The 27,532-nt window shown below is 41.7% G+C and overlaps 3 protein-coding genes across 5 annotated transcripts in view; 2 read left to right on the top strand and 1 right to left on the bottom strand.

Annotated features, from left to right (window-relative positions):
• Nucleotides 1–257: 257 nt before the first annotated feature.
• GDE1 (glycerophosphodiester phosphodiesterase 1) lies at nucleotides 258–7,034 on the bottom strand. The gene is made up of 6 exons (XM_054843483.1): nucleotides 6,655–7,034; nucleotides 4,783–4,958; nucleotides 3,396–3,501; nucleotides 2,556–2,648; nucleotides 1,725–1,936; nucleotides 258–1,319 (listed from the first exon to the last, which is right to left on the bottom strand). Exons 1-6 carry the CDS (start codon nucleotides 6,907–6,909, stop codon nucleotides 1,172–1,174), a joined length of 990 nt encoding a protein of 329 aa, XP_054699458.1. The 5' UTR covers nucleotides 6,910–7,034; the 3' UTR covers nucleotides 258–1,171.
• A 186-nt stretch (nucleotides 7,035–7,220) lies between these two features.
• CCP110 (centriolar coiled-coil protein 110) lies at nucleotides 7,221–27,112 on the top strand. Of its 3 annotated transcripts, XM_054842987.1 has the most exons (16): nucleotides 7,221–8,222; nucleotides 8,366–8,633; nucleotides 9,831–9,987; nucleotides 11,328–11,456; nucleotides 12,896–14,540; nucleotides 15,523–15,647; nucleotides 15,792–15,975; nucleotides 16,667–16,806; nucleotides 17,168–17,284; nucleotides 17,535–17,636; nucleotides 17,903–18,019; nucleotides 18,481–18,560; nucleotides 19,145–19,207; nucleotides 20,114–20,173; nucleotides 20,745–20,827; nucleotides 24,800–27,112. In XM_054842987.1, exons 3-16 carry the CDS (start codon nucleotides 9,841–9,843, stop codon nucleotides 24,850–24,852), a joined length of 3,045 nt encoding a protein of 1,014 aa, XP_054698962.1. In that variant the 5' UTR covers nucleotides 7,221–8,222; nucleotides 8,366–8,633; nucleotides 9,831–9,840; the 3' UTR covers nucleotides 24,853–27,112. The 3 variants fall into 3 exon arrangements, with proteins under 3 accessions (XP_054698962.1, XP_054698963.1, XP_054698961.1); XM_054842986.1 differs by lacking the exons at nucleotides 7,221–8,222; nucleotides 8,366–8,633 and adding an exon at nucleotides 8,776–8,890; XM_054842988.1 differs by lacking the exon at nucleotides 20,745–20,827 and having other exon boundaries at nucleotides 8,138–8,633.
• Nucleotides 27,113–27,439: 327 nt separating this feature from the next.
• Nucleotides 27,440–27,532, top strand: part of VPS35L (VPS35 endosomal protein sorting factor like) — a 55,901-nt gene continuing 55,808 nt past the window's right edge. Inside the window, exon 1 of the mRNA XM_054843594.1 lies at nucleotides 27,440–27,513. Within this exon, the coding sequence (XP_054699569.1) occupies nucleotides 27,497–27,513 (17 nt within the window). The 5' untranslated portion in view covers nucleotides 27,440–27,496. The remainder of the gene's footprint in view (nucleotides 27,514–27,532) is intronic.

Raw genomic sequence — 27,532 nt, 5'->3', positions numbered from 1 at the left:
AATTAATACCACATTCTTTTGAAATTAAGTTATTAAACGTAGTAAGTTTTTCATGTATTGGCCATTAAGAAAAGATGGTGTAATTTACGTTAGGGCTGGCTCCGCAAGGATGTTCTCCTCTTGGCAATGGTTGACAGCACGGATGGGAGCTGGGCGAGCACACCAGGGGTTTACTCGGAGAAGACAGCAGCAGCCTGCGCTCACTTTGACATTGTACACCGATGTACTGGAGCACAGCTGATAAAGAACACTGTACCTGGGAGCTGTCAGATGCTCGTTTATTGTAACTGCAGACTCTTTCAATTTGAAATTAAACCCGGGTTACAGTTTCCCACATATCCTCGTGAGTGCCCTTCAATCATGCAAACAATTAGCAAAGTAAGAAGACATTTCAGCTCCATCTGTTCTACCAGTACCAGCACCCCATCTATAGCTTTCTTTAAAAATGCATACATTCATGTGCTGTATCATTAGAAGAAATAATCTTCTATCCTCCCTTTGTTCTTTTAAAAAGTCTGGAAGCTAGGAAGATACTCAGGTTTTACTCATTAATTCCCATAGCCTTCACACAGAACAGGGGAAGCTGGCTTGCTCTTCCTTGTCAGGACACAGCACAGCCACCTTTCCCTGCAGCGGGGGAGGAATCCACTCACCCTCTACTTGGGCACCGCTATTTTCAGGTTCTGTTCTGAGAACAGTAATGTAGATGTTTTTAAGATGCCATCAATTAACCTCAAATTATCATACAGTCGTAGAACAAACTGTTAAAGTTACTAAAATCAAGGTATGATTTTAAAGTTTGCCAGCAACAATTGCTGATACAACTTTATAACCGAGATTTAAACAGAGCAAAGGAATAGCCTGAGAATTACAAAGCAACCCGCACGTAGAGCGTATTGCCAGTTAGCCCATCCGAGCCGATCCCTTCACGTGGCGGCACGACGTCCCCAGCGCGAGTGGCCATACCTCAGCTTTGTCCAGTGTTGGGCCGCGGGTTTTTTTGCACTCGAGATCTGACTGTACAGCAGAAGTAAACTACTCCTCCTCCTTTTCCCAGAGCCATTGTTCGCGGTCCCGGCTGCACCGGTGCACACCCCTCGATGGTGAATTCAAACCCGCCCGAGTAAGGCGACAGCTTATCGAGGGTGGAGAGTGTGTACAAAGCACGGGTCTAGTAGTGAGGATCACAGTCTTCCACCAAGCTGTCGGTAATGTAGCTGGATTCCAGGACGCTTTCGTAGTAGTTTTTTTCTGCAAACGTGTTCACTGTCCAGGCAACCACCTGAATTCCTTTTGAAGACCAGTGCCTCACATACTCTCTGCAAGGAACAAAGATGCCGTAAGAAGGCGGCCAACTGCCACATTTAAGGCAGATAGTGCTGAGGCCACAACTGAGTTTTAGTCTTAGGTCAGTATCACATCAAGAATGATACTGCATCATCTTTTGCTACATCATCTATTTGTGGTTTATTACTGTAAACCAGCAAAAGCCAGTTTTCTTCCCCTTTGAGATTAAACTTAGGATTCAACGTAAGATAAAAATACATATTGAAAAGATAGAGGCTTCAAATAATAAAATAGCATGGGGTAAAGAAACTAACCAGCCTTACACGACACGAACTGGAACATATTGATTATATTTAACATATACGGTGTTAACTCCACCCGTATACACTAATAGAATGATAGTGTTCCCCAATAAATTAGCAAGCTTTAACACTTACTGAGAAACAAAATTTTTCTGTATGAGGAAAGCTGAAACCCCGCACAATCGCCACAAGAAACTGTGTAGGCTCCAGTCTAGAATGATGTCCATCATCATGTACAAATAATGCTTCCAGGAGGAACTGAAACGGGGTGTCCCATCCCCAAAATGACTCAGATGCCACGGTCTGTGTGTTAGTGCCGTTACAACATTTCGGTCAGCTTGTCGCATCTGGGAGGTGAAGGAGAAGAGACTGCAATTCGTACGAGAGCAGTGGAAGTGGGGAGAGGGTAGACACAAAGTGCTAGCTTGCATTTGCAGCTCTGCCAGGATCCTCGCCCCTCTCCCCTCACATCCTTCTGCAACCCTTTGAGAAAACTGCTTACAATACTTCACTGGGGTTTTCTTCTTTAAAACATACTGAACAAGCAACTGCTCTTATGTTTAAAAAAGTGCCTAACAGCCTGCAATGGAATAAAATACATAGTAAATGGACTTGGCAATGAGAAAGAATTAGGAAACAGTTTTGAGAATAGTCTACATTTACATCAAAATTTGTGGTTTATTCAACAGGGACCCCACACACAGATCCTGGCCAACCTTAAGAGCGACGCACTTGTTTCTACATCGCTTTCGGAGTGAGGGAACTGCTGTAGATTCATATGTGCATCTAATGAGCACAGAGTGATCTAATAAGATTATGCAGGAGACTTATGATTTAGGCTTCATTTTTTAAAAAGCCTTGGCAATTTTGACAACCCAAAAATGATCTGGAACTGGAGTTGTATATCTTACTGAAATTCCCAGACAGAACTAAAAAAATCCAAAATAAACTTTTAGGAAATGTCACCTTATAAACAACATCTGGCATGAAAGAACAGACCACACTGTTGTTATACAAATGCGGGAATTCCAGGTAGAGTTGTTTCAGAGCATCAACTGCCTGCCAATTAGAAATACACACAAATGTTATCTTTACACATATGCTCATATTTACTTTACACTGCAAAGCCATTTTAGAATAATCCCCTTTAAAAATACATTCCTATTTTGTGTAACAAGATTGAAATGGAAAGGGGGTAGAAGAAAAACAGCATCTTGTTTATATCATTAACACAGAAATGACATTTTGGCTTTTGCATCAAAAGTCCTTTTCATGGTTCTGTTTACAGCAATGAGCATTCTCACTGTTTGAAATATCCACAATATATTTAAGGGTAAAATTCTGAAGTACTACCTAGGGTTTAGTTCAAGGGGAAAAATGCATTTATTTCCATATTTTGCTACGCTAAAGAAAAAATTATTCTCGTTTGCATAAAATGTCAATGCTTGATCACCTGTATCTGCCTTCAGAAATTATAGACAAGCGGGATCCTTGGTTCAAGGCTGAAGGTGAGACGCTAGCCCCCCTCGGCACAGGCAGGGAATTCCCTGTGCTGCTGGGACCTGAACTCAATGCTCGCGCAGCTCTCGTGCTGACTTTAAGTTGCGGCTTCCCAGGACAATGGACTGGGACGAGGGAATGTGTTGTCTTTGCTTTGACCGCCCAACTTTGGATGGCACAGATAGCAAACCCGGTCTCACCTGAGTTAGAGAAGGGACCGTACCACACAGATTGAAACCAACAAACAAGCAGGTTAGAAACCCAAAGAAAGGGTGAAGAAAGGGGTTGCAGTACGGGAAGCGGTACCTGATTTGCATGGCCTTTGACATCAAAGTAGATTATAAGATTATGATGCATAGACTCCACAACAGCTTCTCTCAGAGTTGGCACCTTTTCACCTTGGAATTTGCTCCTGTAGGAACACAGAACTCCTCACTGGAATGCCGTCAAGATCCGCATGCACACGCACAGGGGTACAAGCGGTCAAGATCCGTGTGCGCACACAGGGGCACGCACATCCCCAACTACCCAGAGCTGTTTCCTAGAGACTCCTAAAGGAAGTTCGCCGGTACACTTGTGTTTGAGGTGAGGCCAAGCACCACTGCAACAGCAGCGGTGGCTCTCTCACTTAGTAGAAGGCTGCACACGTAGAGGGGTACGAGTCCATCTCCTTTTCGCCCAGAATCCCACTAGGCACTTACATCCGTCCAAATTCAAAGTCTAATCCAATGCTCACTGGCTCCGTGTCCCAGACCAGACCACTAACCTCAGTTCTTCACCTCCTTCCTCAACTACCACAAACCAGCGTTCAGTCCTAACTGCTGACCACCACTTCATCCTGCTTTGCTGTGCCCCCCAGCCCTGGGCCAGAAACCAGATCCTGGCAGAATAAGCAAGACAAGCCAAGGATGTAGGAGACGCAGGTTCACACATCGATCAATTATTCCCGACAAGGTGACAGCAAACAACAGCTGATCAGTGGTAACTGCCTATGTGGAACGGTTCGGGTGATCACCTTTCCACTAACAGACGGGGAAGGTGCTGCTTGTACCACAGACTCACAGGCGGTACGTTTACCATTCTGCAAATCCCTAACGCAGTGTCTCAGGAGCACACGCTGCAAGTGCTTCCTCTAAAAGGGATTCACATATGATACTGTAGAAATCGCATTGTTATCAAAATTTTAGTAACGTATAAAAATATTTCCCCCTGCATACCACTGGTATGGTCACAGGTCCTACCTCAGACCACCCAGGAAATCTGTCTAGCTCCTTTTCAACAGTGTAATCCTGATGTTTAGACTCCCCAAGAGACAACCGGTCAAGAAATATATGTGAATAAAATTAGTTTTAGAAGTAATTACTCAAGCCAATTTTGACATATAGCGAAACTCCCAGTATCTTTAGCGTCCTGCAGTCAATTTAGCAGGGATTAACCTGTTTCACATTAGACACCTGTGGATTTTGTTCTTGAAAGCCAATTATCTGGCTCTGCTTCAATGTTCCTTTTGCAAGGAGATAAGGAGATATAGTCTCATTTGCTTCTAAAATCAAATGAGAAGTAACAGATGGGACTAAGTTTTAAATTTACAAAAGTTTTCATCAGTGATAGATCAAATCAATAATTTTGTTTATGAAGAATGTTTTTTTTCACTGTTGAAATGGTAGTTTCAGAACAGTAATAGTTCATTTACCGTAGCCTATGTTTTGCAGATGGATTAAGCCTCCTAATTTCATCAAAAGTCAAGTCACGCAATCTTCCAGACCCATCAGTTGTCCTTTCTATTGTTTCATCATGCATTAGAATGGGAACACCATCTGCAGTGAATTCCAGATCCAGCTCAACACCCGTTGCTCCATTCTCAGCTGCCTTAAAAACAAAAATAATAAAAAAAAAATCAAAATCACATACACAGCAGAAGAGACAGCTTTATAGATTTAATATAGGTACAGCTATAATTAGTTTGTATTCTGGTAAAAAATCATAAACTGTTAACATTCTTTTCAGTAAGCTTGATCTGCAGAACAAAGTAGGTTTTATCCAAGTTATTGTGAGAAGCATTTGTAGATCATCTGAAAATATATAATCTATTTTACAGATAAAACCATAGTGATAATGTCTTGGTCTTGGGATGTTTCAGGATAAAAACACAGAAAAGAACCCTGCTCTCTCCTGCTGGTCCAATAACTTCTGAGTCCTTAAGTTACATTACTTTCTGAAAGAGAAGGGAAGCAAATGCCTACTGTTCAGATAATTTCTAGATTACCACTTAGAAGCCAGAATTAGAGCAGGCCATCAGAGCATCAAGTCTTTGCTTGCACACGAAAAAGCTATCATCCCTCTGCTTATGGAACGCAAGTGCAATATTTCCTTTAAGAGCCAGATTCACCATTCATGTGCAGTACGGTCAAGCCACCATATGCAGTAGATACAAAACTTCCCAGGAGCACCACTTACCATGCTTGTACTAAAGAGCAGGTATAGGTAGGCAGATCCCTGCTCCTGTCTGAGGAATCCCCGTATCAGAGAGCACTAAGCAGCTGGGCTGCCTTAGAACATCTCATACACCCTGCTCCTGCCCTGGCTCTTTCCCTGGAACTCCTCAGAAAAGCACTCAAGTGAACCACAAGCAAGAGGAATTGTTCTGAAGGCCAAATGCCTTCCTGGGAAAAGGGCCAACGCACCAGAAGGACAAATGCCAGGTACGCACTAGAGGTGACTCCAGAGGTATCTGCCAAGTAAGGACCCCTTGTGCAGCTTCAGAATTTATAAGAACGAAGAGCCCTGCCTTGCCTGAAGGTAAGAAACCATCAGAGCAGCAACATCCCATCGTCACAGATGCACTACATTTGAGAGACTGCTAATTGTGATTTCACATGATTCTCAGAAACAGATTTTGAGCGCTGGCTGCACCGTGACGCCTCGCAGATGAGGCAGCAGTAAGTTTCATGGCAGGGCTGTACACAGTGAACTTCTCGCAATATCGGATCTTCCCATAACTGCGGATTCTCAGTACAGATCTTCAAGGCTCAAAAAGCAAATGACCTGTTACTAAGTTGCTGTCTGCTCTCCATATTCTGTTGCAACATCAGCAAGATACAGTATTTCATTATTGCTACACTGCTAAAACATCCATCAGCACCAAGGGTCCCCAGACTGACTCGGATCTGATCAACATGTTCCGAACCCGCTTGGGGATGAAGGCCTGACAAGCCACGCAGCTTCCCGCAGCACGTCGGAAGAAGCTGGAGTTATTCGGGGTGACCAGGGCTGGGTGCCTGCTGAAAAGGCAGATTATCGAACACAACCCTGGGGCTTGTACGACCGCCCACCGGTTTCGTCTCTCACCCACCAGACCCACGGAGCAGGCGGCTCCCCGAGGCGCTCTCTGTCTCTCCGGAGCACTCGGCGGCTTTGCCTCACACTTTAACCTCGCCCCAGGCCCTGCACGTCCCTCAGCGGCCGGGCACGTTCAACACGCTTCCAGCGCCCCCCGGGGTACGGCCGCTCGCCGGGCCGGGCCGGGGATCAGGGGCTCGGGGAGGCGAGCCCCCGCCGTGCTGACCTGTCGGATGGCCGCCAGCGTGTTCTCGGGCGCGTCGTGCGCGCCGCCGCGGTGGGCGATGCGGGCGGCGGCGCCGCGGGGCCGCAGGACGCGCTGGGCGTTCTGAGGCGCGGCGGGCTCCAGGCTGAAGAGGTGCAGCGCCAGGTAGAGGCCGGCCGTCAGTAGGCAGGCCAGCGCCGGGCTGCGGCTCAGCGCCAGCACCATCCCCAGCAGCGCCGTGAGGGAGCTCAGCAGACCCTCCCCGTGGCACAACATGGCGGCAGCGGCGCCCGCCGGGCCGGGCCGGGCCGCACCGGACGGGACCGGGACCGCGGGGACCGGGACCGCCGCCGCCTCTCCTCAGGGTAAGGGCAACGGCAACGGCAACAGCGCCACGCCCAGCGCCAGCCAACCGGCACTCAGCGACCACTCACCAGCAACCAATCAGCGCCCGCCGCTCACCCGCCTTCAGCTAACCAGCGCGTGGCAGCTGTCGCCGCCAGCCAATCCCCGCTCGGCCCCGCCCGCCGGCAGGGGCAGGGGGGCGGGCCCAGGAGCCCCCTCAAGCAGAGGCCGGAGCGGCGGTGCCAGAGAGCGCGGGTTGGTCCGGGTGCCGAGCGGCCCGGGGCAGCAAACGGAAGGGTACCGCTGCCCTGGGAGTCGCTGAAGAGCTGGCGAGCGTGCGGGTTTTCCCAGCTATGCCAGCTAACTGATTCAAAATATCAATTAGTTATTTTCCAGCTGATCACCGTATTTCAATATACAGTGTTGTATATGTGATATAGCCCACTATGCATTGACGCCGGCTCAGGAGCTACACCCGAGCCCCGACACGGAGGGGGCTGAGGCCGGCAGCCCCCCCGGGTTCCTGCAGCTCCCCGCGGGAAGGGGCTTCTGCTGGAGGGGCACCTGCGAGCGGCAACATCCAGCGGGAACAGCACCAGCACTGCGCCGGGGAAATGGGTGACGGGTGACAAACTGGGCTCGTTCGGTCCAGCAAAAGCACAGCGAGGCACGGAAATAGTTTGTCTTAACGTAAATGCGCATTTTGGCTTTTGTGTGTGCGTGTGCTCTCTGTGGGAAGGATGGGAAGAGACTGACTTTGCAGTGAGGAACTCTTCCCTGCCAGAGGTGGAACAGGCACCAGGCAATCTTCTAAAGTGGATTTATTTTTTTTTAAATAACTGAGATAAATATTTGTCACATATTGCTTTAGCTGGTTCTGAGCGTCTCAGATACTCTTTTCTGTCTATGGTTTTATGCTTCTGCCAGGTGCATCTGAAAAAAAGTCAGACCTATACATGCAGACACATAACAAATACTGGAATGTCTAATTAAATGTCTTACATATTTAAAAGTCTTTTGATAAACAACAGCATTTGCTAAGATTAAAGATGAAGATTTTAAAAAGCCCTCAATAATATTTAACATGTTGAAGAGGTAACAGATGAAGGAGGCAATTTTTGAAGCAAGAACAACAGCTTTAACATCTCTAAATGCTTGCTAGATGTTTCCATCAATGTAAATTAATTTTCCCCAGGCCGAGTGCTGGCAAACGAGCATGTGTTTCTGCCTGGCCTGCACCAGGGGTGAGTATTGCCCGCTCCTCTGGCACCTGGACCAGCACCTGGCTGCCAGGTGGGCAGGAGGGATAGGATGTCTGCGGTGACACCGTGATGCTGTCCTCACGGAGCGCGTTAACCAGTTCTCATGTTTATCTTTCTCATCGCAGCGTGTTCGGTGACACTGATACCTGCTGGCGGGGCATTTGTGGTCCTGACTGCACAGCCATAGGATATTTAATGTGTAAAGCTGAATAGACTTCACCTGCGCTAATAAGGGAAGTCGTCTTGGAGATCTTTGGGTGGAAATCCCTGGAAATCCGAGTACCAGGAGGGCCTTCAGTCCCATCCCACACCTCTGAAAACCGGAGCTACCTTTGCCCGGGAGCTCGCCCGGAACTGATGGATTTGTCCCGGGAGGCTCAGATACGCGAAGAGGTTTGTCGATCCGGCTCACGTCCTTTCCTAGACCAAATCAAGGGGTTTTCCCCTGAGTTTTCGGCCCGAGAGGAGGCAGCGCCGGGGCGGGAGGAGCGGGGCCGCGGTGCGCGCTGGGGCTTGTAGTGCTGCGGGGGCCGGGCCGAGGCGGGGCGGTTGCCGGGAAGCGGCGGGGCAGCGCGGCGCAGGGCTCCCGGGCCGCGGGGAGCGGCCGGCCGGCCGGGCCGGGGGCTCCGAGGGCTCCGAGCCCCGCGCAGGTACCGAGTGGTTCTCCGAGAGCGTGAGGGCCTCGGGGGGGGCCGTGCGCCGGGCCGTGCCCGCGGGGGGACAGCGGCCGTGGCGGGCGGGGAGGGCCGCGGGGCCCAGGCCCGGCCCCGCCGGTGCCTCCCGCCGCCGCGATCGGGTGCGGGGCAGCCGGGGGCAGGGAAGAGGGGAGAGGCGAGGCCAGGCCGCCGCCCGGGCACGGCGCAGGGGCCCGCCGGGCGGCCTACGGAGGGCTCGGCGCTCCCGGGGCGGGCAGGCGGGGAGGAAGGCAGACAGAACCGGGCCAGGGCCGTGCGGGGGAACAAAAGCGTTGGCAGGTGGTGCTTGGCTCGGAATGCTCCCTCCGTAGCGGCGGGCAGCGGGAGGTGTGTCGGGGCTTGTAAGGAAACAAGGCTGCGGTTTATGTTTTGGTGCAAGTGTGGGCATCTGGTCAGACAGGGACCTATCGAGGAGGCGGCTCATGGCAGTGAGGCACAAGTTCCTCTCAGCCCCTAAATGTAAAGGCTGGTCTTGCTGTAATAACAGCTTAATTATTTTTAAAATCTTTAAAATTTGGCTGAGATTTTATTTATTGTATTTTTTTGCAGTTGATAGGATGTATTTGATAGTTGTGGGAGACCTGAAAGGTTTAGTCTTGATGGAAATTATCTGTCGCATGTGTAATTTCATCAACCTTGATTATCTTGATGCTTGCTGTCTTCTCAGTGTACCCGTGATCATCTTTTTTTGCTCATATCTGCAGAGTCTATTTTTATATGGGAAAAAAAACCAGCTTTGCAGCTTTTGTCAATGACAGGAAGAAAGGAAACTTAATTGAGTTTTCTAATGTATAATTTGTTTCCCAGAATATGGTGATACAGAATGAGTTGTGCTGGTGTTTTCCCTTTGTGGTCTTGGAAGTACGTGGAAGAGTAATGTTATTATCCTTTGCAGCTTAGTTAACATGAAGATGGAGGACTATGAAATATTCTGTAAGAAGCATCTTTCCAGAATCCAAGAAGAGGCAATAAAAAGAGAGACCTCTTTCACTGTTCAGCACAAAAATATCTCCCTCATTCAATTCCATGGAGTCCCTGTGCTTTCCCCTCTGGTAAGGCTTTTTTTTTTTTTTCCCCTCCCCTTTTTCTTTTCTTCCCTGGTGTGCTGACTGTGCTGCTGGCACTAGCTTTGATATCCACATGTAATGATTGTACTGAAGGTACCACTCTGTTTGGGTATCATCTGGCCTGCTGCTTAGTGTATTCTAAGCATTCCTAGCCTTAATTTTACAAAGTAAAGGGGTAAAATATATGGGGTTTTTAACATTGACTACATTTGCCTTCATTTCTTGAAAGTTGTTATCTTTACAAGGGGTGTAAAAATATTTGTGGTATTAAATAGACAAATGTTATTGCTGGGCTTAGCTTTACATAAAGTCATATTGACATTCCAAATAGTGAACACGTGAGTTTGTTTAAAAGTGTCCAGCAAAAAAAAAGCGCAAATAGGAAATACTGATAATAGTTAAAAAGCTTTTAAGTAAATTTCTTTTTTTGCACGTGTTTGCAGCTTCCTCTGCTGTATTTCACAGGCTCACCAATTATGTTAAGTCATTCTTTGCTTAATGCAAACAGAGCCCAGCAGAAGACTGTTGGTAGTTTGTGCAATAATGCAGCTGACTTCCTTGTTCAGCAATGCGGAGTACGAGTGGAGAGACTCTCTAAGAACGGTCTCCAAAAATCGTGATATGGATATACATTGGAGACTAAATGATGTATTGTAATGTTTTTCATTTACAAATGAAAATAATTTTTAAGGTTTCATAGCAGAAATGCATAATTTGTCTTGAGCCTATTTAATTTTTTAAAACTTTGTGAAACCAGTTCTTGTAGATGTAGTTTTGACTTCTACCCAAACTACATATTCTAAAGCAGTAACTCAGAAGATTTTTGGATTCTGCTTGTTGAAAGGATCCAGCAGACTGCTTGCACACGTTTCTGTCTTGTGAAATTCACATCTGGTTCAAGAGGGCAAGTGTGAGCTGGTCCTTTGTAGTCCTCCATAGCCTGAGTATGGGGAGGAAGGTGGTCACAGAGGGCTCCACAGGGTGTCCAGGCCTCCTGTCTCCGTAGAGGACTGGGAAAGACCAGTCCTGCAGTCTGAGTCCTGTAGCATGTAATGTTCATGCAGATTTTTTATAAATGATCTTTTAAATTCATGTTAATTTGCATGCGTGCCAAGAAGGCATTTTGTACATCTTTCATTTAAAAAAAGTATAATTGTGTGCACTCTAAAATGCCAGCTTCTTCTTAACCAAAGTCTTGACTTAGGTGATTGTTGTTGTTCTGTTGTTTTGTTCTGTTTGCTTTTCTTTTAAATTCATTTCTGTAATTCTGTATTGAAATTTGCCTTTAGTGATAGAAACCATGTTTCTTACACTCTGTTTTGCAGCTCAGCCTTGAAAAGAAAAAGGAAATACAGGAATATAAACAGAAAGCACTGGATCTAGAGACCTGGAGACAGAACTCTCGGAAAAGAGCTTTATTGAGTCGTGTACAGGAGATTCTAGAAAATGTTCAGGTAGTGTTAGTCCAAAGCCTTCTTACAGCTTTAGAGAAAATGCCTGCTTATAGACAGTTTGAGAAAGTGCTGGGGTTTAAGTATTCACCAATATAAACATGAAGTTAATAGCAGTTAACTCTCCAGAACCACCATTTGCTAGCATTTCATGCTATGTGTCCTGAGAACTGATTATTTAGTGATAGAATCCATGTTCATTGTAGTGCACAGGATTTGCTTTTCGCTGCTTGTTTTGGTACGTGCAAAGGGCAGATCATACCAGATGACTGACTGTTGCTTTTGTAACTCTGTTTGAAACAACTACATTCTAAAAACAAATGAACAACCCCTCTGGTGTTAGAGCAACCGGCTTGCTTTATTTGCAAGCTTGTAGTTTAATTATCTGTATTCAACCTTATGATTACAGAAATAAAATTACCTTCGCAACAACTTGTAATTCTGTTGTATGCTTTATAATTTTACTGCAATGATTTTGTTTGCTGCTACAATGATGGATTTAGTAGAGATTTAAATTGGAAAGAATATTAAATATGTCTCATTGAGGGGTATTATTTGTCTTTGAAACAGTTGTAATACAGTCTTTAAGTTGACCTGTTGCTTGATCAAGTACAGTTAACATTGATTTTGTTGAGTTACTAAGGTGGCAAACATAACTTACTAGTTTGCATTGTTTACTGGAGTGTACCTGGCAACAGCCATCTGGCTCAGGATTTGAAGAGCAGACCAGGAACATATGTTCAATACAACAATAAGTTAGCTTTTTGTCCAAAGGTGTGCCCTTGAGAATTGAGTTGTAGCACATAGGATAACCTATAGGATAATTTTGGTGTGAAAATCCTTTTAAACGAATGCTGGCTAGAAGTAGCATGTAATTCTCAAATAAAGTTGTTTTTCCAAGTACTTGGCAAATGAAAACTTATATTTCATTGTCTCTGGATTAACAAAGAAATGAAAAAATTATCTTATAGTTCCTCTATTTTCATTAGGAATTCTTTTGATTTGTTCTTAGTCGTCTGTAGGTTAATCTGTATTTCATGCTGAAATTTTTCAATTACGTTTCTCATTTAATATAAAAATGTTTTCATATTTTAAGAGGAATCTTGCAAGATAATTTGAAGCCATAAAATTATTTGAATATGTACAGATTACCATGTGAAGAAAAGAGCATCTTTGCATTCAGATACTTGATATCAGTAAAAGTTGTTAAGCGGACCATTATTCTAATTTATATTTTAATTTCAATAATCATTTTCTCATTGCAAAGAGCTCTGTGTTGTAAGTAATTTGAAGGAAATTGGTAGTGTTCAAACTGAAATTTTTTATTGGTTTTAAGGTGGCAGCATTCTTTTTTAAGTTCAGGTGAAGCTTGCAGTAATCTGAGGAGATTTCATCCAAAATACGTAATTTTAAAAATTTTTTTTTTCATTTTTTATTTGCAGATCAGGAATGGACCTAGCGTGAGTGATGTGAACGTGCAGGAAGCTGAGAATACTTGCCCTGATTCAGATTCAAATGCGTCGACTGACTTCACAGCTCTCTCAGATGCCAGTTTGGCATGTTGTCCTGAAAAGCATGGTTCCACAGAGCTTGAAAAGACACCAGAACTTATGCCATTAGATACTGCTGGGCAGGGGACATCAAATGTGACGGAAGTAGTTAAAGCAGCAAAAGAAAATGTTTTGTCGAAACAAAATGAGAGTTACCTCTCAAAAGACATCCCTTGTCCAAGGGCTGTGTCTCCTGACAACGTGCACAATAAGCTTGCATCACATGCTTTGCAAAAGCAAGAGGGACTGGGAGTGCTACCGTCGGATGGGGAAGTCCAAGATCCATATGTAATGAGTCTTCAGAACCTGATGAAGAAATCTAGGGAGTACATAGAGAAAGAGCAAAGCAAGCGTAGCTCAAAAAGTAATTCAAAGAGGAGCATGAGTGAAAGTCATTCGGATAAAGAAAATGATAGCGTTAAAACAACTGACTCCATGAAAGAAAGAGGAAAGCTTACAGGCAGAAGTTGCACTGCTCTGACGCTTGATAAACCCAGTCTTAATAAATCGAATACCCTTCTCCAAGGTGCCTCTACTCATACAAATCACACAAGTATGTCAACTTTATCCAGTTTTTCTAAAGTGGACATACCTATGAGAGTTGGAACACCTCCACTGGTAGATTCGGATTCAGATGAAGAATTTAAAAAGACTTCAATGTTTGATCGTGACAGTAGCATTGTCAGGAGCCTCACAGGCTCTTACGCCAAATTGCCGAGCCCAGAGCCAAGCATGAGCCCTAAGATGCACCGAAGGCGCCCAAGACCTTTATCAATGGGACACATCGTTATAAATAACCCTGTGAATGCTTATGAGTTAAGTCCTAAAGGCAAGGGTAGAGCAATGGATTTAATCATGCAAGATATCGCAGATAAAAATAACGTGTCAGAAACAGTGCCGAAGTTCATGGTGGACTTCACTATGCTTTGCCCTGGCAGAGTTCCTGGTGTCAGCAGGAATTCTTCAGGCCCTTGTGATGGGTTGGGGGCTGGCAAACCGAATCGCCATTCCTTTGGGCACTTGGAAAGCAAAGGAACGTTGTCGGCTACTGTGGAAGGACAGGTAGTGATGGACAGCAGAGGGCCATATAAAGTAGAGACTAGCACTAATATTGTAGCCCCAAAACTGAATGAGCCATTTGCCATCAGTCAGTCTACAGTAACACAGAAGCTCCTAGCTGTGAATGAAACCAAACCGTCTAGTTTGCTAGAAAATAATAAATGTAATTCTCCAGTAGAACTCAATAAATCTTACGACGTAGAAAACCCATCCCCGCTACTAATGCAGAGCAAGAGTATGCGACAGCAGATGGACACTCCAAGTGTTTCCCCAGCAAACGAGCACTTTCTAGAAAGTAGTTTTGAAAAGGTAAAATGTAGACTTGATTTGGACACCGACAACTGCCAAAAAGAAAACAGTCCCTGTGTTTTAACAGTTGGAATGGAAGAACAAGAGAAGCAGTGGTTGCAAGAACAGAAATATCCTGTGGGATCGGTTTACATTACCAAGAATGCAGCCCCTGACAGTATGGCAAAAGGTAAAAGATTTCCTGTAGTTGAGGGTTTTTCTTACACTTACTTCTCAGTTTATAATCTTTTAGGAAAAAAACCCAATGGTCTTAGTCATTGATGTTTCTAAGTACATGTGTGTGTGTATATATCTCAAAAGGCTAAAATTTTATTGAGGGTAAATTATCTTTTCTTAGTAACCTCATTATTTCTCTAATTTTTAATTAATGACAAATTCTGAAATTCAACTTTCTACTTGAGCTGTTTTGAACTGCTGTCTTAGGAGTTGCTTGGAGTCAAAAGTCTTATAACAGTTTTTTGTAACAAATACTTGATTAACAATTTATGAGGAAACATCAGCTAAAACATTGTATATCAGTTTTGTGAATTCTGTATTTATTCTCAAGGGTATTGTGTGACAGCACAAATATTAATTTCCCATTCGAATGTAGAAATTGGAATTTAGTTTTACTAAGAAAAGTATGCCTTAGTCCATGAGCTCTAAATAAGACTACTAAAAGAAAAGATAGTCTGTGTAAATTAAAAGAAAATACCTTTTAATGGGTTCCAAATCACTATATAGGTATTTTCTTCAAATTCAAGACTGTGTTACATCTGTACACATCTCTACCAAATCAAGCTGAAGTGGCAGAAATCATTTTAATTCACCCAAGCAAGCGTAGGTATATTATTCTTAGAGCTAGATTTTTTTGTGTCCTTATTTAATACAGGCTCAGTTGCTGTTACTGCTGTTCCATTCACATGCTTATCCCACAAATATGAGCATGTAAATATTTTGAAGGACTGCAGTAACTGATGAGGTTCTTTGCAATACATAATAGAAACTTGATATCAAGGTTCTTTGCAATACATAATGGAAACCCAATATCGAAGATACGCTGTACTTTTTTCCTGATGATGCAAATTACTCCTGTTAAAAGCATGTATGTCTGTGGCAAAGATCATATAGAAGTTACTTAATACTCGATTCTTTGTAATGTGTCTTCTCAGAAGATATTTTAAAAACTAAAATGTTGGCCTTTGAAGAAATGAGAAAGAGACTTGAAGAACAGCATGCACAACAATTGTCGATTCTGATAGCTGAACAAGAGAGAGAACAGGAGAAATTGCAGAAGGTAAGGTAAAAAGAGGAAAAATTCTAAGCAAAGGGCATGTGTGTCATATTGCAGTTTGTCAGGAAGCAGTTGGGTTTAAAATGTATATTCTGTTGCTTTGCAGAGTTAGAAAAATAGTCTCATAGTTGATTCTTTGTTTCGTAGGAACTGGAAGAGCAGGAGAGAAAGCTGAAAGGAAAGAAGGTCGCTACAACGGAAATAGAAATTTCCAAAGTGAATATCAACAGTAGGATGGAGTTGGAGTGGAGGAAAAAAAGCGAAAGTGGCTTGCTGGAAAGTGTGCAGTCTCAGCTGGAGACAGTCCATAATGCAAACGCTACCAGCATTGGTAAAGCTGAGAGAGTAGAATATACATTAAATGCTGTGATATATTTTGCTCTACAGTGCTCGACTGGACCAGCTGCCCCACTGCATTGGTAAATGCAGTGTCCCTGTCCTAGGGCACTGGTGGGTCAGGATGTGTGGACAGCTGCTGCTTTCAGCTGCTGACAGCATATCTAAACCAAATTCTGTGTTGCATCTTTGTCTAGCTGGCATTTAGCACAGTTTGAGCCATCCTTGGACTGTTCCATGTATTGCATTTGTTGCATTATTGTTATAGGGCATATTCAAGTAAAACAAGCTAAGAGTAAACTCACTTGAGCAAGGATGAGATGTGGGTTTCTGTCATGTCAGAGGAGGTTCACCCTCATGCTGTGCAGCTGCACAGCACTGGGCCAGGTGTTCTTGTTTGGGTGGGAGGGTTAGAGGGGCTCTGCCAGGGGGTCTCTGCTGCAAGGAGTGCAGCTGTAGCTGATGGAATACCTCTCGCCTCTTCCAGAACATCATGAAATGTTTTAGTTTGTCCTCTGCTTAGCGAATTTTGCTAGGAAATGAATCAGAAATATTCAGATTGCTTCTTGCCTATAACTGACCTTGTAAACAAAGCTGCTACCTCTGTGCTGAGTGTATATGCACACGCAGTCATTACTTTATGGACAGAAGTGTGTCTTGAACTGTACTTTCTGCTTTGCACGCAGGTTTTGCTCATACTACGACACCTAACACCTTTGCTTCAACAAGTGAAACTTCATTCTTTCTCTGGGGACCATCAGGTAGTGGAGTTATAAAAACCTCAGTATCTAGGCCGAGTAACAGGATCAAAACTAGGTGGACTCAGGTAAGGAAAAAAAAAGTTGATTTATAGCTTAAAAAGCTGCCTAGTTTTTGTAAGACACTGGTAACTTTGTACTAGCTGTGCAGTAATAAATCTCACAGAAAGGTTGAGTATCCCTTCCTATATCGACTTTGATTACACAAGAGAACTGTACAGATATTTTTCTCATTTTTCATATATGCAAAATAATCATATAACAATATATTGCTTCTGCTAAGTTAATATTGTGGTGTGTACTTCTGGCCTAGCCAAAACTTTATCAACAGTTTGCTCTTACTTGAAAACTTATGTCACAGGATTGATGTTATTTGAGAAATAATTCATAAGTCATCCAATGTTTAGAAGCTGCTTCTTTTCTTTTAAGGTTTTCAGTCCAGAGATACAAATGAAGTTTGATAAAATCACTGCTGTGGCAAAGGGGTTTCTCACTCGTAGACTCCTGCAGACAGAAAAACTGAAACATCTTAAGCAAACTGTAAAAGTAAGATCAGCATTTTTATTATGCAGCTTCTCCTCCTGTTTGTTTCTTGTATTGTAAATTGACAGATGAAATCACACATTTTCTGCTTTCAGAAGAATTTGGGAATGTCTGTCACCTGAACGTGTCTGAGTGTTGCATTGCTTAGTGCCATAAGGTCCAAGTCAAAGACTGTACTTCCTACAGTTTGTGCCGATTCCTTTGTTGTGAAGGATTATGCTTGGTCCTTAACTTATTTTCCCATCTTCCCCAGGATACTATGGAGTTCATAAAAAATTTTCAGTCCGAAGCCCCATTAAAAAGAGGAAGTGTTTCAGCACAAGATGCATCCCTTCATGAAAGAGTAATGGCTCAGGTGACACAATTTTAACCTTTTTTTTTTTTGCTTCTTTCTTAGCTATTCTGCTTTTGTAAAATATATACCTAAAACCTTCACACTGCCTTTATTTAAACTAAAACTATGGCTGTGAAGAGAAGATTCTATTTTTCATTAAGAGAGATTTCAAAATTATCTTTCCAAGTGTTTTGTTTAGATTGAAAGCGAGAAGAGCTTGATGATCAGAACCATGGGAATGTTAACTTGACTGAATACTTTATTAAAATTTTAATTATTTTTTCCAGCTGCGAGCTGCTCTGTATGACATCCATGACATCTTTTTTACTATGGAGGCATCGGAAAGAATGAATATTCTGCATCATGATCGTGAAGTTCGTAAAGAGAAGATGCTCAGGCAAATGGTGTGTTATAGTCGAGAATATAAACTGTTTTAAGACTTTAAGTACTAATCATTTTGCTTTCAGAGATTCTTCCTCACCTAGTAAAAAGGTTTTAAAATCTGAATTGTTGTTTAATTATGCTTCTATAGGTAGCTTTTTTTTATTTAAAGAGGTCACTGCAGTAGGAGATTAATATGTTGAAACTTTTAGTGTGTAGAGGTATAAAAAATAGAACGTGGTGAAAGTAATAACAAAAAGTTCATACTTTAAATAAGAATTCATTATGGCACACAAATGTTTTTAATCTGATAATATAAGGAAGATACTTTAAAATTAAAGAAGAAAAAAATCTTTGAATTTAGCCTGCCTGTGAACTTAGTACTGAAAACACTGTTTGTTTTTTTAAGTAGGGGCAGGTCAGGTGGGGTTAAACTCAGTAGGAGCAGTAACTAGTGGTGTTGTCTGTTCTTTTGCTTTTTTAGGATAAAATAAAGAGCCCAAGAGAGAGGGCGACGCTTTCAACAGCTACGCAGAAATCTCTGGACAGGAAGAAGTATATGAAGTGTGTGCAGTTCTCCCTTTGTGGTGGTGGGGTGGGGTGCAAGAGGATGGGTAGGAGGCACTGGAAATAGTGAAAAGGAGGTTTTGGAGTAACGACTTCTTTGCAAACTAATATCTCCCCTAGGAGGAATGAATAAAAAAATGTCTTCGGGTGTGTGGTGATTTACTAGTAGTAGTTCGCTCTTACTTTTAAGAGACTTCTGGTTTGTATGGGAGAAAAATGTTCTAAGTTGTGCGTTTATGCTGTATTTCAGTGGTGAGCAAAATGATCCTTGTGCACTTAGTTTATGGTTGATTTTGTAAATTGTAAAAAGTGCTCCAAGTTATTTTATCAATCTTTCTAGAGGGCCTAGCAATAGAGATACTTGGCAGAGTATCTCTGGCAAAGTTTTTTGGGGGAAGGTAGCAGTCATTATCGTGCAACACGGGGGACTGAACAGTTGTGTTCCTCATGAGTAAAAGGTGATCATCTGTAGTACTGCTCTAGCAGTAGATCCTGTTGTAGGTTTTCTCTTACTGTTTCTGTTTAAGACCTAGATGATGATTTTATAATTTAAATATGTTTCAATACTTTTGTTTCTCTAGGGCTTCAGAAATGGGAATGCCAAGTAAAAAGATAATCATAAAACAAAAAACTCCTGAAAATCGGTGAGTGAAGATTACTTGTATTAGGATGCTTTTAAATATCTGTCTTATAATGATGGATTCTTTGATCTGCATTGCTGGTTTGTCATTAATCGGCTCAATTCCTGCTACTATTACGAGGGACAGTAATGAAACCTGATTTAGCGTGGTCTGAGAAAGGGGTTTATTAGCTCATTAGAAGTTAGAAAAAGATTTATTTTCTTCAGTCAGTTCTGAAATTTTATCTTCAGAAATGCTTCATTTAGGGCTTTAAATCTCTAAGCTCAGGTTCAAAGTTTTTCTCTGAGAATACACTATTAGTATCTCTTAAGCTTCAGTTTGACACTACTACTTTTCTTAATAGCCTCTACTTTGCAATGTAATCATTTATATGCTTATCTAGAGAAAGGTGTCAGAAAAGTGGTTTTCTGTTGTGAGGAAAAGTTCTTGCTTCTAGATCGTGTGATTGTTTGCTTAGATCAGAGAAATTACTGTGTTCAGTACTTGCTCTTCAGGAAGACAGCAGCCCTTCACTTACAAGGCCTGCCTGCACCTTTTTCTAGTATAAAAACAATTTTTATCCCCTGCTTACCCAAAAGCTTTGACGATGTGCTGTTTACTAATGCAGTTCAGTCCTCAACGACTAGTTTAAGCGATTCAGTCCTTTCTTCCCATATGTTCTTATCAATGACTAGGAACCCAAGGCACCATTGAGGGAGTTTTATCTCTCTGCTTGTTTCTTTGTTTTAAATAGCAGAAGTACTAATCCTGTTCTGGAATTTTAATTCCTGCCACTTTTGCCTACATGTCATCTGCATTCCAGAGCCTGTTAGCCTTTCTGAAATGTGATGCTGAATTCAGTATCCCTTATGAGATTTTTTTTGTTTTAAAGGAGGGAAAAAGCACTAATAAAAGTTTGTGTTTTAACAGCGTACTTCAGCCAAATCAAGGACAGAATGCCCCGGTTCACAGACTGCTTTGCAGGCAAGGGTAAGGGCACAGCATGTTTATAGCCTAGAGATGAAAGTAAATGCGAAGTGCAAGAGCACAGTAATTTCTGAATAATATTTACACATACTGGTGCAACTCTTGTTCAAAGTAAAAGTAATTACTTCTCACAGTATTTTGAGAGAGTGATGAAGCTTTGTTTTACCTTATACCGCAAGAAGATACTTAGTGTTCTCATCCTCTTGTGTATTGTCTCCATTTACACTGTGTTCCAACATTTCTATTTGTAACATTCATTCCATGAAGCTTTGCTTCCACTTAATGAAATATGTATATTTTTAAACATAGACTGCAATGCCACAGTATCCGAACTGAATCAGTTTCTTGAATAGTTTTAAAAATCTGTTCACGGGGAGATGTTCTCCTATTTAATGTATCTACTTAAGCCATAATAATGTCAACAGGAATTGTACACGTACTCAGGAGGAGGCTTTGTGGTACACTGTAAAAAATGTTTTCATGCCAAACACAGTTTGATAGTGTCTTTATATTTTTGGATACAGCCTTTCAACTTTGATGCAAGTGACTTATTAACTCTTTTATATTTAATTAGAACCCCTAAGACCTCAGTGAAGGGGGTTGAGCAAAATAGAAAGAAGGCCCCAGAGAGCAGAGTGTCTAACAAGGCTGTTTCAGGTGTGTAGAAAATTGGTGCTTGGATCTTATAGTAAATAAGTTACTAGTATCTAGAAAAAGTAAATGGGGGATATATTGTTTTCCTTTTCTTGTGCACCTGCTTTGCTGTGTCTTAAATCCAACTCTAAACAAACATGTGCTGGTAACTTAACCATCCACTTTCAAATTCTATAAACATAGTATATAGAATGCACTGCACCGCTCATTTGCTTTCACTCACCCGTTGCCCACTCATAAAAAAGTTTGCCAGATATATTCACTGTAACTGTTTGAGAAGCTAATGGTAGTCAAACTAGACTTGGATTTGAATCTTGATGTCATTTGATTCTCGGTTCTGTACACACATGTAAATTGTTTTCAACATGAAGCCTATTGGAAGGACAGTTTCAGACTTATCAGTCAGTGTTCAGTCATCATACAGTCCTAAAATTATATACATTACTATAGTATCTTACAGAATGTTTGAGTCTTAATGACTCAGTTTTAAAAGTGGAATATTCCTGTACTTGCATACAGAGATTATTGATTGGTTACCTTTTTTAATAAAAGGTTTGGTAACAGTGCCAAACCTCTCAGTTTTCAGCCCGTTCAGCCATGAAGGGAATAAAACAGTATGAAACATCTTAAACAATTTCCATTGTTTAAATCAGATTTTAACTAGTAAATGAGAGTGCTGAAGAGCAGGGACAACAAAACAAGACCTCTACCAGTTACAGTGTTACAGAGGCTGTAAAAGAGTAATAGTGTAAGGGTGGTGTCAGTGTCAAGTTTAGCACTGATTTGAATGCTATCCCCAATCTCATATGATTCATGCTCAGCTCATAATGATCTACAGTGTCTTTTACATTTGCGTCTGGCATCAGACATCCAGTTAAAGCATTCTTTCTCACTCCTCTATGTTGGCAGTGTGTGCTGCTCTACTAAGTAAATCTCTGAGTTCATCTTAGTCATAATTACCTAAGTTGTGACAGTAGACACTTGGTAATGAAAAGAATCTTTTGGGATATATCTTTAAATTTCTCTTTGCCTTTCTTTATTGCTATTTGTTGAATATCTGGAAAGCTATTTAATGCCTTCTATAGTGGCTGCCTTGGAACGTAAAGCTTCTAGCTTCTAAACCAGTTATATGCTGCCTAGTTCTGGTTGCACAACCTAACCTCATTTAGTGTTTGGTGTTACATATTTTCCCATGTTGTAATACCAGTACTTCCGCGTGCTCCTTTATAAATAGGTTGGACTACGTGTACTAAATGAATAGAAATGCATTCTGAAATTATTAGATGGGGAACACTTAGCATGAAAGAAATGATCTGCATAATTTTGTGATAATGAAAAAGCCTTAAGTTGAATACATTTAAATAGAACATGGTTTTCTTTACATATGGATAAAATGTGAATAGTGAAAGGTTTGGCAGTATGTTGAACAGGGTTTTTTTGTTAATGTATTTGGGTTTTTTAATCCCCTTTTTTTTTAAAAGTAATAAAGTATCTTTTCAGGAGAGATCTAGTGAGGCAACAAGTTATGCCTGGGAAAGACTGTAGACAGAGAAAATATAAACTCAAGTCAACTTGAAAAGGAAATATAAAAAGCCAGACAAATGCATATGGTTCTCTTATTTTAGTAGAAGTTGTGCATTTCAGAAAATTAAGAGTTGTAGCAGTGGTTTGGTCTAGGCAATACAGAATTATATTTAGATGTGCAACTATGTCAGTCTGCTATACTTCTAACCTGTAATATTTCTATTTAATTTCTTGTCTTCATTCATCCCTGACTCCCAATTAAATTGTGCTTATTAGAGGGGCAAAAGGGAAGGAGGGTTAGTAGAATACAACTATTATATATGTGTCACTTATGCATTCAAATTAGGTATGAGACATACCCTCAGAAAAAACCAATAACATAGTCACCCAAGTACTTTTTTTTTTTCTTCTGATTGTTGTTTTAAATTCTGTCTGCAAAATGCTTTGTAGCTCTAATATCACTCTGATTGATTGTTGTCTTTTTCTGGCAAGAAGGCATTTCTTTTACGAATCAACTGGCGATCCAAAATCTAGTTTTTGTTCCTTTGTACTCCTTCAGTCCTGATTTCTGTGCTAAAGAGAAAAGTACAAACTGCTGAATCTGTAAAGAGTCTTATTTGTTGATTTTTTTTTTTAATTTAATTATTATTATTTTAAATAGGACAGAGATGCTCAGTCAATAGCCTCCAAGCTGTGCCAGGCAGGGCATTTCATGTGATCTGATTGTGTTAGAAAGAAGGTGGTTGAGATCAGGCAGCTACTGCAACTAGACCTATTCATCTTCCTTGTTTCTGCCCAGTCTGAGTAAGTGGTGTGGACAAGACATACGGGGCATGAGGCACGCAGAGTATTTGGGTGGCAGCAGCCCTTGGCCAAGCGTGGCCTTTGCTGCATGCCGGTCCGGCCTGAGCAGGGAACAGATTGCCCATGTGAGATGGTGTGGCTGTGAAGCATGTGAGCATTCAGGCCAGCACTTGAGGTCAATTGTATGACATAGGAGAGGCCTCATGTAATTGCTCCCCCTGCCACAGGAAAAGGTTGAGTGATAATTGCATTCAGAAGGACTGTAACTCTTTTTAATAAAATTTGGCTTCTTCAATTCCTTAGTCTAGACTGCTGGGTTTTTTTACACTTCCCTATAAAGTCCTGTTCTGTATGTGAGATTTTTATATAACTTGGAGTGCACTTGAGGAGAGTGAAGAGGTAGTGTTAAATCACTAATGAAGCATCGTGCCTGTCAGCCTGGTGGTTTGTCCTACAAGATCGCAGGTGAGCTGCAGAGTACAGCACTGGGGGAGTGCTGGGCCAGCAAGAATGCCTCTTTGTATAGTGGGAAACAGTGTTGAGATCATAGAATCATAGAATGGTTTGGGTTGGAAGGGACTTTAAAGATCATCTAGTTCCAACCCCCCTGCTGTGGGCAGGGACACCCTCCACTAGACCATGTTGCCCAAAGCCGTTGTGAGGGATCCTCCTGTGGTAAGGTTGCCGTGGGCTTTTCTGGAGCTGCTTTGCACTGTGCTGAACGTAAGTAACCACTGCAGCTCTGACAAAGAGTAACTGAAGATCAGAAAAAGGACTGGCACTGACTTTGTCACATTCATTTAATTGCCTGGTAATTATTTCTCGTCCATGGCTGTCTTCCATTTCCACTGCTCTGCACCACGTGGTGTGATTTTCACGGCTTTGTGTAAATGTTTGCTCACATTGCTGACACTCTCAATAACTGCCTGAACCCAACGAATGCCGAGTTGTGCTACTTTTTAGCAGCCTGCAGTGCTAAACCCTTATTACTGGAAGATACTTGTGCTATGCATAGTATAATATGGCTTTCTAAATATATATATTTGTATATATTTGTTCCATGTGGAGAGATTTGTTTGTTTATTTTTATACTTGAGCAGCTTTCCTTTTAGAAGGGCTCTGCCTGATGACCTTCTTCACACAGCACTTTTAATTCTGGTTATGTATATCGACATATGGAATCCTACAACTGTCTCTTGCTTTATTAATGTGGCAGCTTTATTAATGTGGGGAAAAGGAAACAGTTATCTTAAATATTTGACTTGTATTATACTTTTTAATTGATAGTTTGTTTAAAAGTAGTACATGGCGTAGTTAAACTTATCAGTCATTTCACCTCTGTCTTAGTAATGTGACAGACTTATCTTTTAAACTTGAGAATTGTAGTTGTAGATGTTTTAGAGTAGCAGAAAAGAAAATTGAATAGTTACCGAGGAAGGAAATACTATAAAATGTCATTACTTTCAAACATATAGGTAACTTTTGTAAGGCATTTTGGGTGTAACATTATGACAAGTGTAATTTTAAAAGAAGCCAGTGAATTTATAAAATTGTCCTAAACTTTATCAGCTATTTTTGTTGGATAATCCTGTTACAAAAAACAGTACTACTAATTGTAAAATAGTAAAGTTTCTACTTCATTTTTAGGAGCATATGCAGGAAGAACCCAAAGAAAGAAGCCAAATGTTGTGACAATTTAAGACGACAACACTCTCTGGGATAAAATGGCTATTTTTTAATGATGGCATTCTCAGCACTGATTCAAATATTGCATCTTCTATATGTATATTTAGACATGACACTTTGACGTTTCCAGATGACACATTAATAGAATTATATTGAAGTAATAAAGGGCTGCGAAGCTCTAATACTTGTGGAAAAATTGCATGTTAAAACTTAGCCTATATTCATACTACTGTGTACACATAAGATTCATGATCTTGTTTATTTAAAGATCACCATAGGGCAACATTAAGGTCATTTGTGACTTTTTCAAACTCTAATTCTTGTGTCTGACATGTGCTTTTTGCATTACTTAAAATTGCAATTTCTGTGTATGATTGCCACCATAAAAAAGTCGTGTATATATTTTTAGTTTCATACCATAAAGTTAAAGCAGTTAAATAAGAAAAAACCCCCAACTTAATTCAAACAAAACTGAGCTCTTACATCAGTGAATTGTTCAGCAGCCTTTTTGAATGTACTTTCTGTACAAATGCGATTACCTCAATTTAAACACTAATGGCCCAAATGTTTTGCATTTCTGCCAAGTTGGACAGACATGGATCCAGATTAAGTGCTGGGCAGACAGAAGTACTTTTGATGACTATACCGAAATTGTGCATTTATACCCGTGGTAGATCAAATCACTGTGCTGGAAGAGTCCTAGGATTTTTTTTCCTTGCTGTCTACTGCATTTTCTTGGAAATAACTTTTGGCCAAGATGAAGAGAAGTGTATGTTCTACAAAAATTTCAGAAGGCAAGATTTTAATTGTTTTACCATTTCAGACTGACAAATGATTGTCCATAATAATAATTCAGATATGTTTTTTTGATGACAGTTGCAATTTTTCTAGGCAATTTCTTTTCTACTGTGATCTAACAGGCGCTCATACCAAAATCATGATTTCGGGGGAAAAAAATTCCCTATCTAAGCCCAACAAACACACTCTCATATTTATTAACATCCAACATTAAAAGATCATGCTTATATTTTGCCTTGGTCTTCCTACTGATGGATATTGCCCTTCAACTTGAGGGGAGCAGAATTTTCTAACTTCTGTCTTTCAATGAACTTGAGACATGATGTTAACACTCGAAGTCCAAAAGAGAAAAGCTTGGCAGTATGTCTTTGCAGTGCTTACTGGTTTGCCCTGCAATGGTACTAGTAGAACTGACTGCCGGAATATTTTGTTGCTTTCCCAGTATCGATGCAATATGACACCCCAACTTTGGAGGCTTTGTAACACGTTGGCACGGATATAAGAGAAAAAAGACTGACCAAAAATTTAATTGTGTTAAATAGCATGAAAGAGGAACATTAATTGCGGGACAAGGAGAATATCTTCATAGGCAGTGATGAGTGAATTGGCTTGCTTGTGGCACTTTCATCTGCCACCAGGTCTGTCCTCTGCAGCTAGTGACATCATTGTTCAAAACAAACATTTTATACCATGCAGTAAGTTACCCAGATTGCATACTTGGAGAATGGCAGAAATGTTGCCTAAACACTTTGAAGAATGACATCACTCGGTGGCTCTTTGCTGTGGCATTTATTTGAAAGCTTGGGGGGGAGGGGGTGTCCCCTAATGGTGTAAATTGAAGAGTTAAGACCACTGGGGCACCTGTCTACTTCACACAAATGCTCTGCATCTTCAAAGTTTCAGAGTAATACAGAAAATGCCTGAGGCAAGCTTCCTGTTGGCCCAGTGGGCATCAAAGCTGTGGTTTGGTTCCAGCTTTCCTTAGGAGAGGAAAACGTCTCAAGAGGGGAAACATTTATGATGACGAGAGTAACCTGCGTTGTAGGTGAATATGTGCTGTTGATGTATCAGTGACTAAGACTGATGATTTTAAAGGATGTTTTATGTGCTCTATTTATTATTAGCATAGGCAATGTGTTAATGTAAAAATAGGCTTAGTGTAAATGTTAGTAAAAATGAATGCTTACCTTCTGTTTGGGTTTCACATCTAAACCTCTTTTCTTTAAGCATGCTTCCAATATGTGTAATAAAACATTGTAGCACAAGGTGTTTTTTAACTTTCACGAGGCCTTTCTCTTGACAAGTGCCAGAATTTGTTTTTGTACTTGATGTTTTGTATTTATACATATTTAATTTTATCTTTTTATTTTGTGTGGAATTCTAATATCATTATAAAAGTATATTTATTTTTATACTTTATTTCATTTTCATTCGTCTTGCTTTTTACTTAAAAACATACTGCACAATAAACTTTAAATCTTTAAAAAGAACTGCATTTCTTCTGTTTTTCTGGGTTGAAAAATCACTTAATGTAAAACGAGGAAAATGCAAACCCTGTGGTGCCAGGCCACCTACCTCACAACTCCCTGCATTTGTCCTGCTCAATAAGGGTCTCTTGACCCGTCCACGAACAGCTCTGGCTGGGGCCTTACCGCGGAGTAGGATTTTACACGAGGCTCCAGACCAAGGGCTGCAGCGGGAGCACGGCGTCAGGCTCCACCACCTGCCCCGGCCCCAAGGCAGCCGGTAGACGCCCGCTCTGAGGCGAGGCGAGGCGAAGTGCGGCGATTCGCGGGGCGGGGCGGGAAATGGCGGCGGAAGGCGCTGTCCGGCCGTCGCGTCATGTGACAGGGCAGCAAGATGGCTGCCTTCCCCTGGTGAGGCTGCGGGCAGGCG

This window comes from Grus americana, chromosome 15 (assembly GCF_028858705.1).
Source record: "Grus americana isolate bGruAme1 chromosome 15, bGruAme1.mat, whole genome shotgun sequence".
NCBI lineage: Eukaryota > Metazoa > Chordata > Aves > Gruiformes > Gruidae > Grus > Grus americana.
Note: the sequence above shows the minus strand (reverse complement) of the source record. Positions and strands in the feature narration are given on the sequence as shown.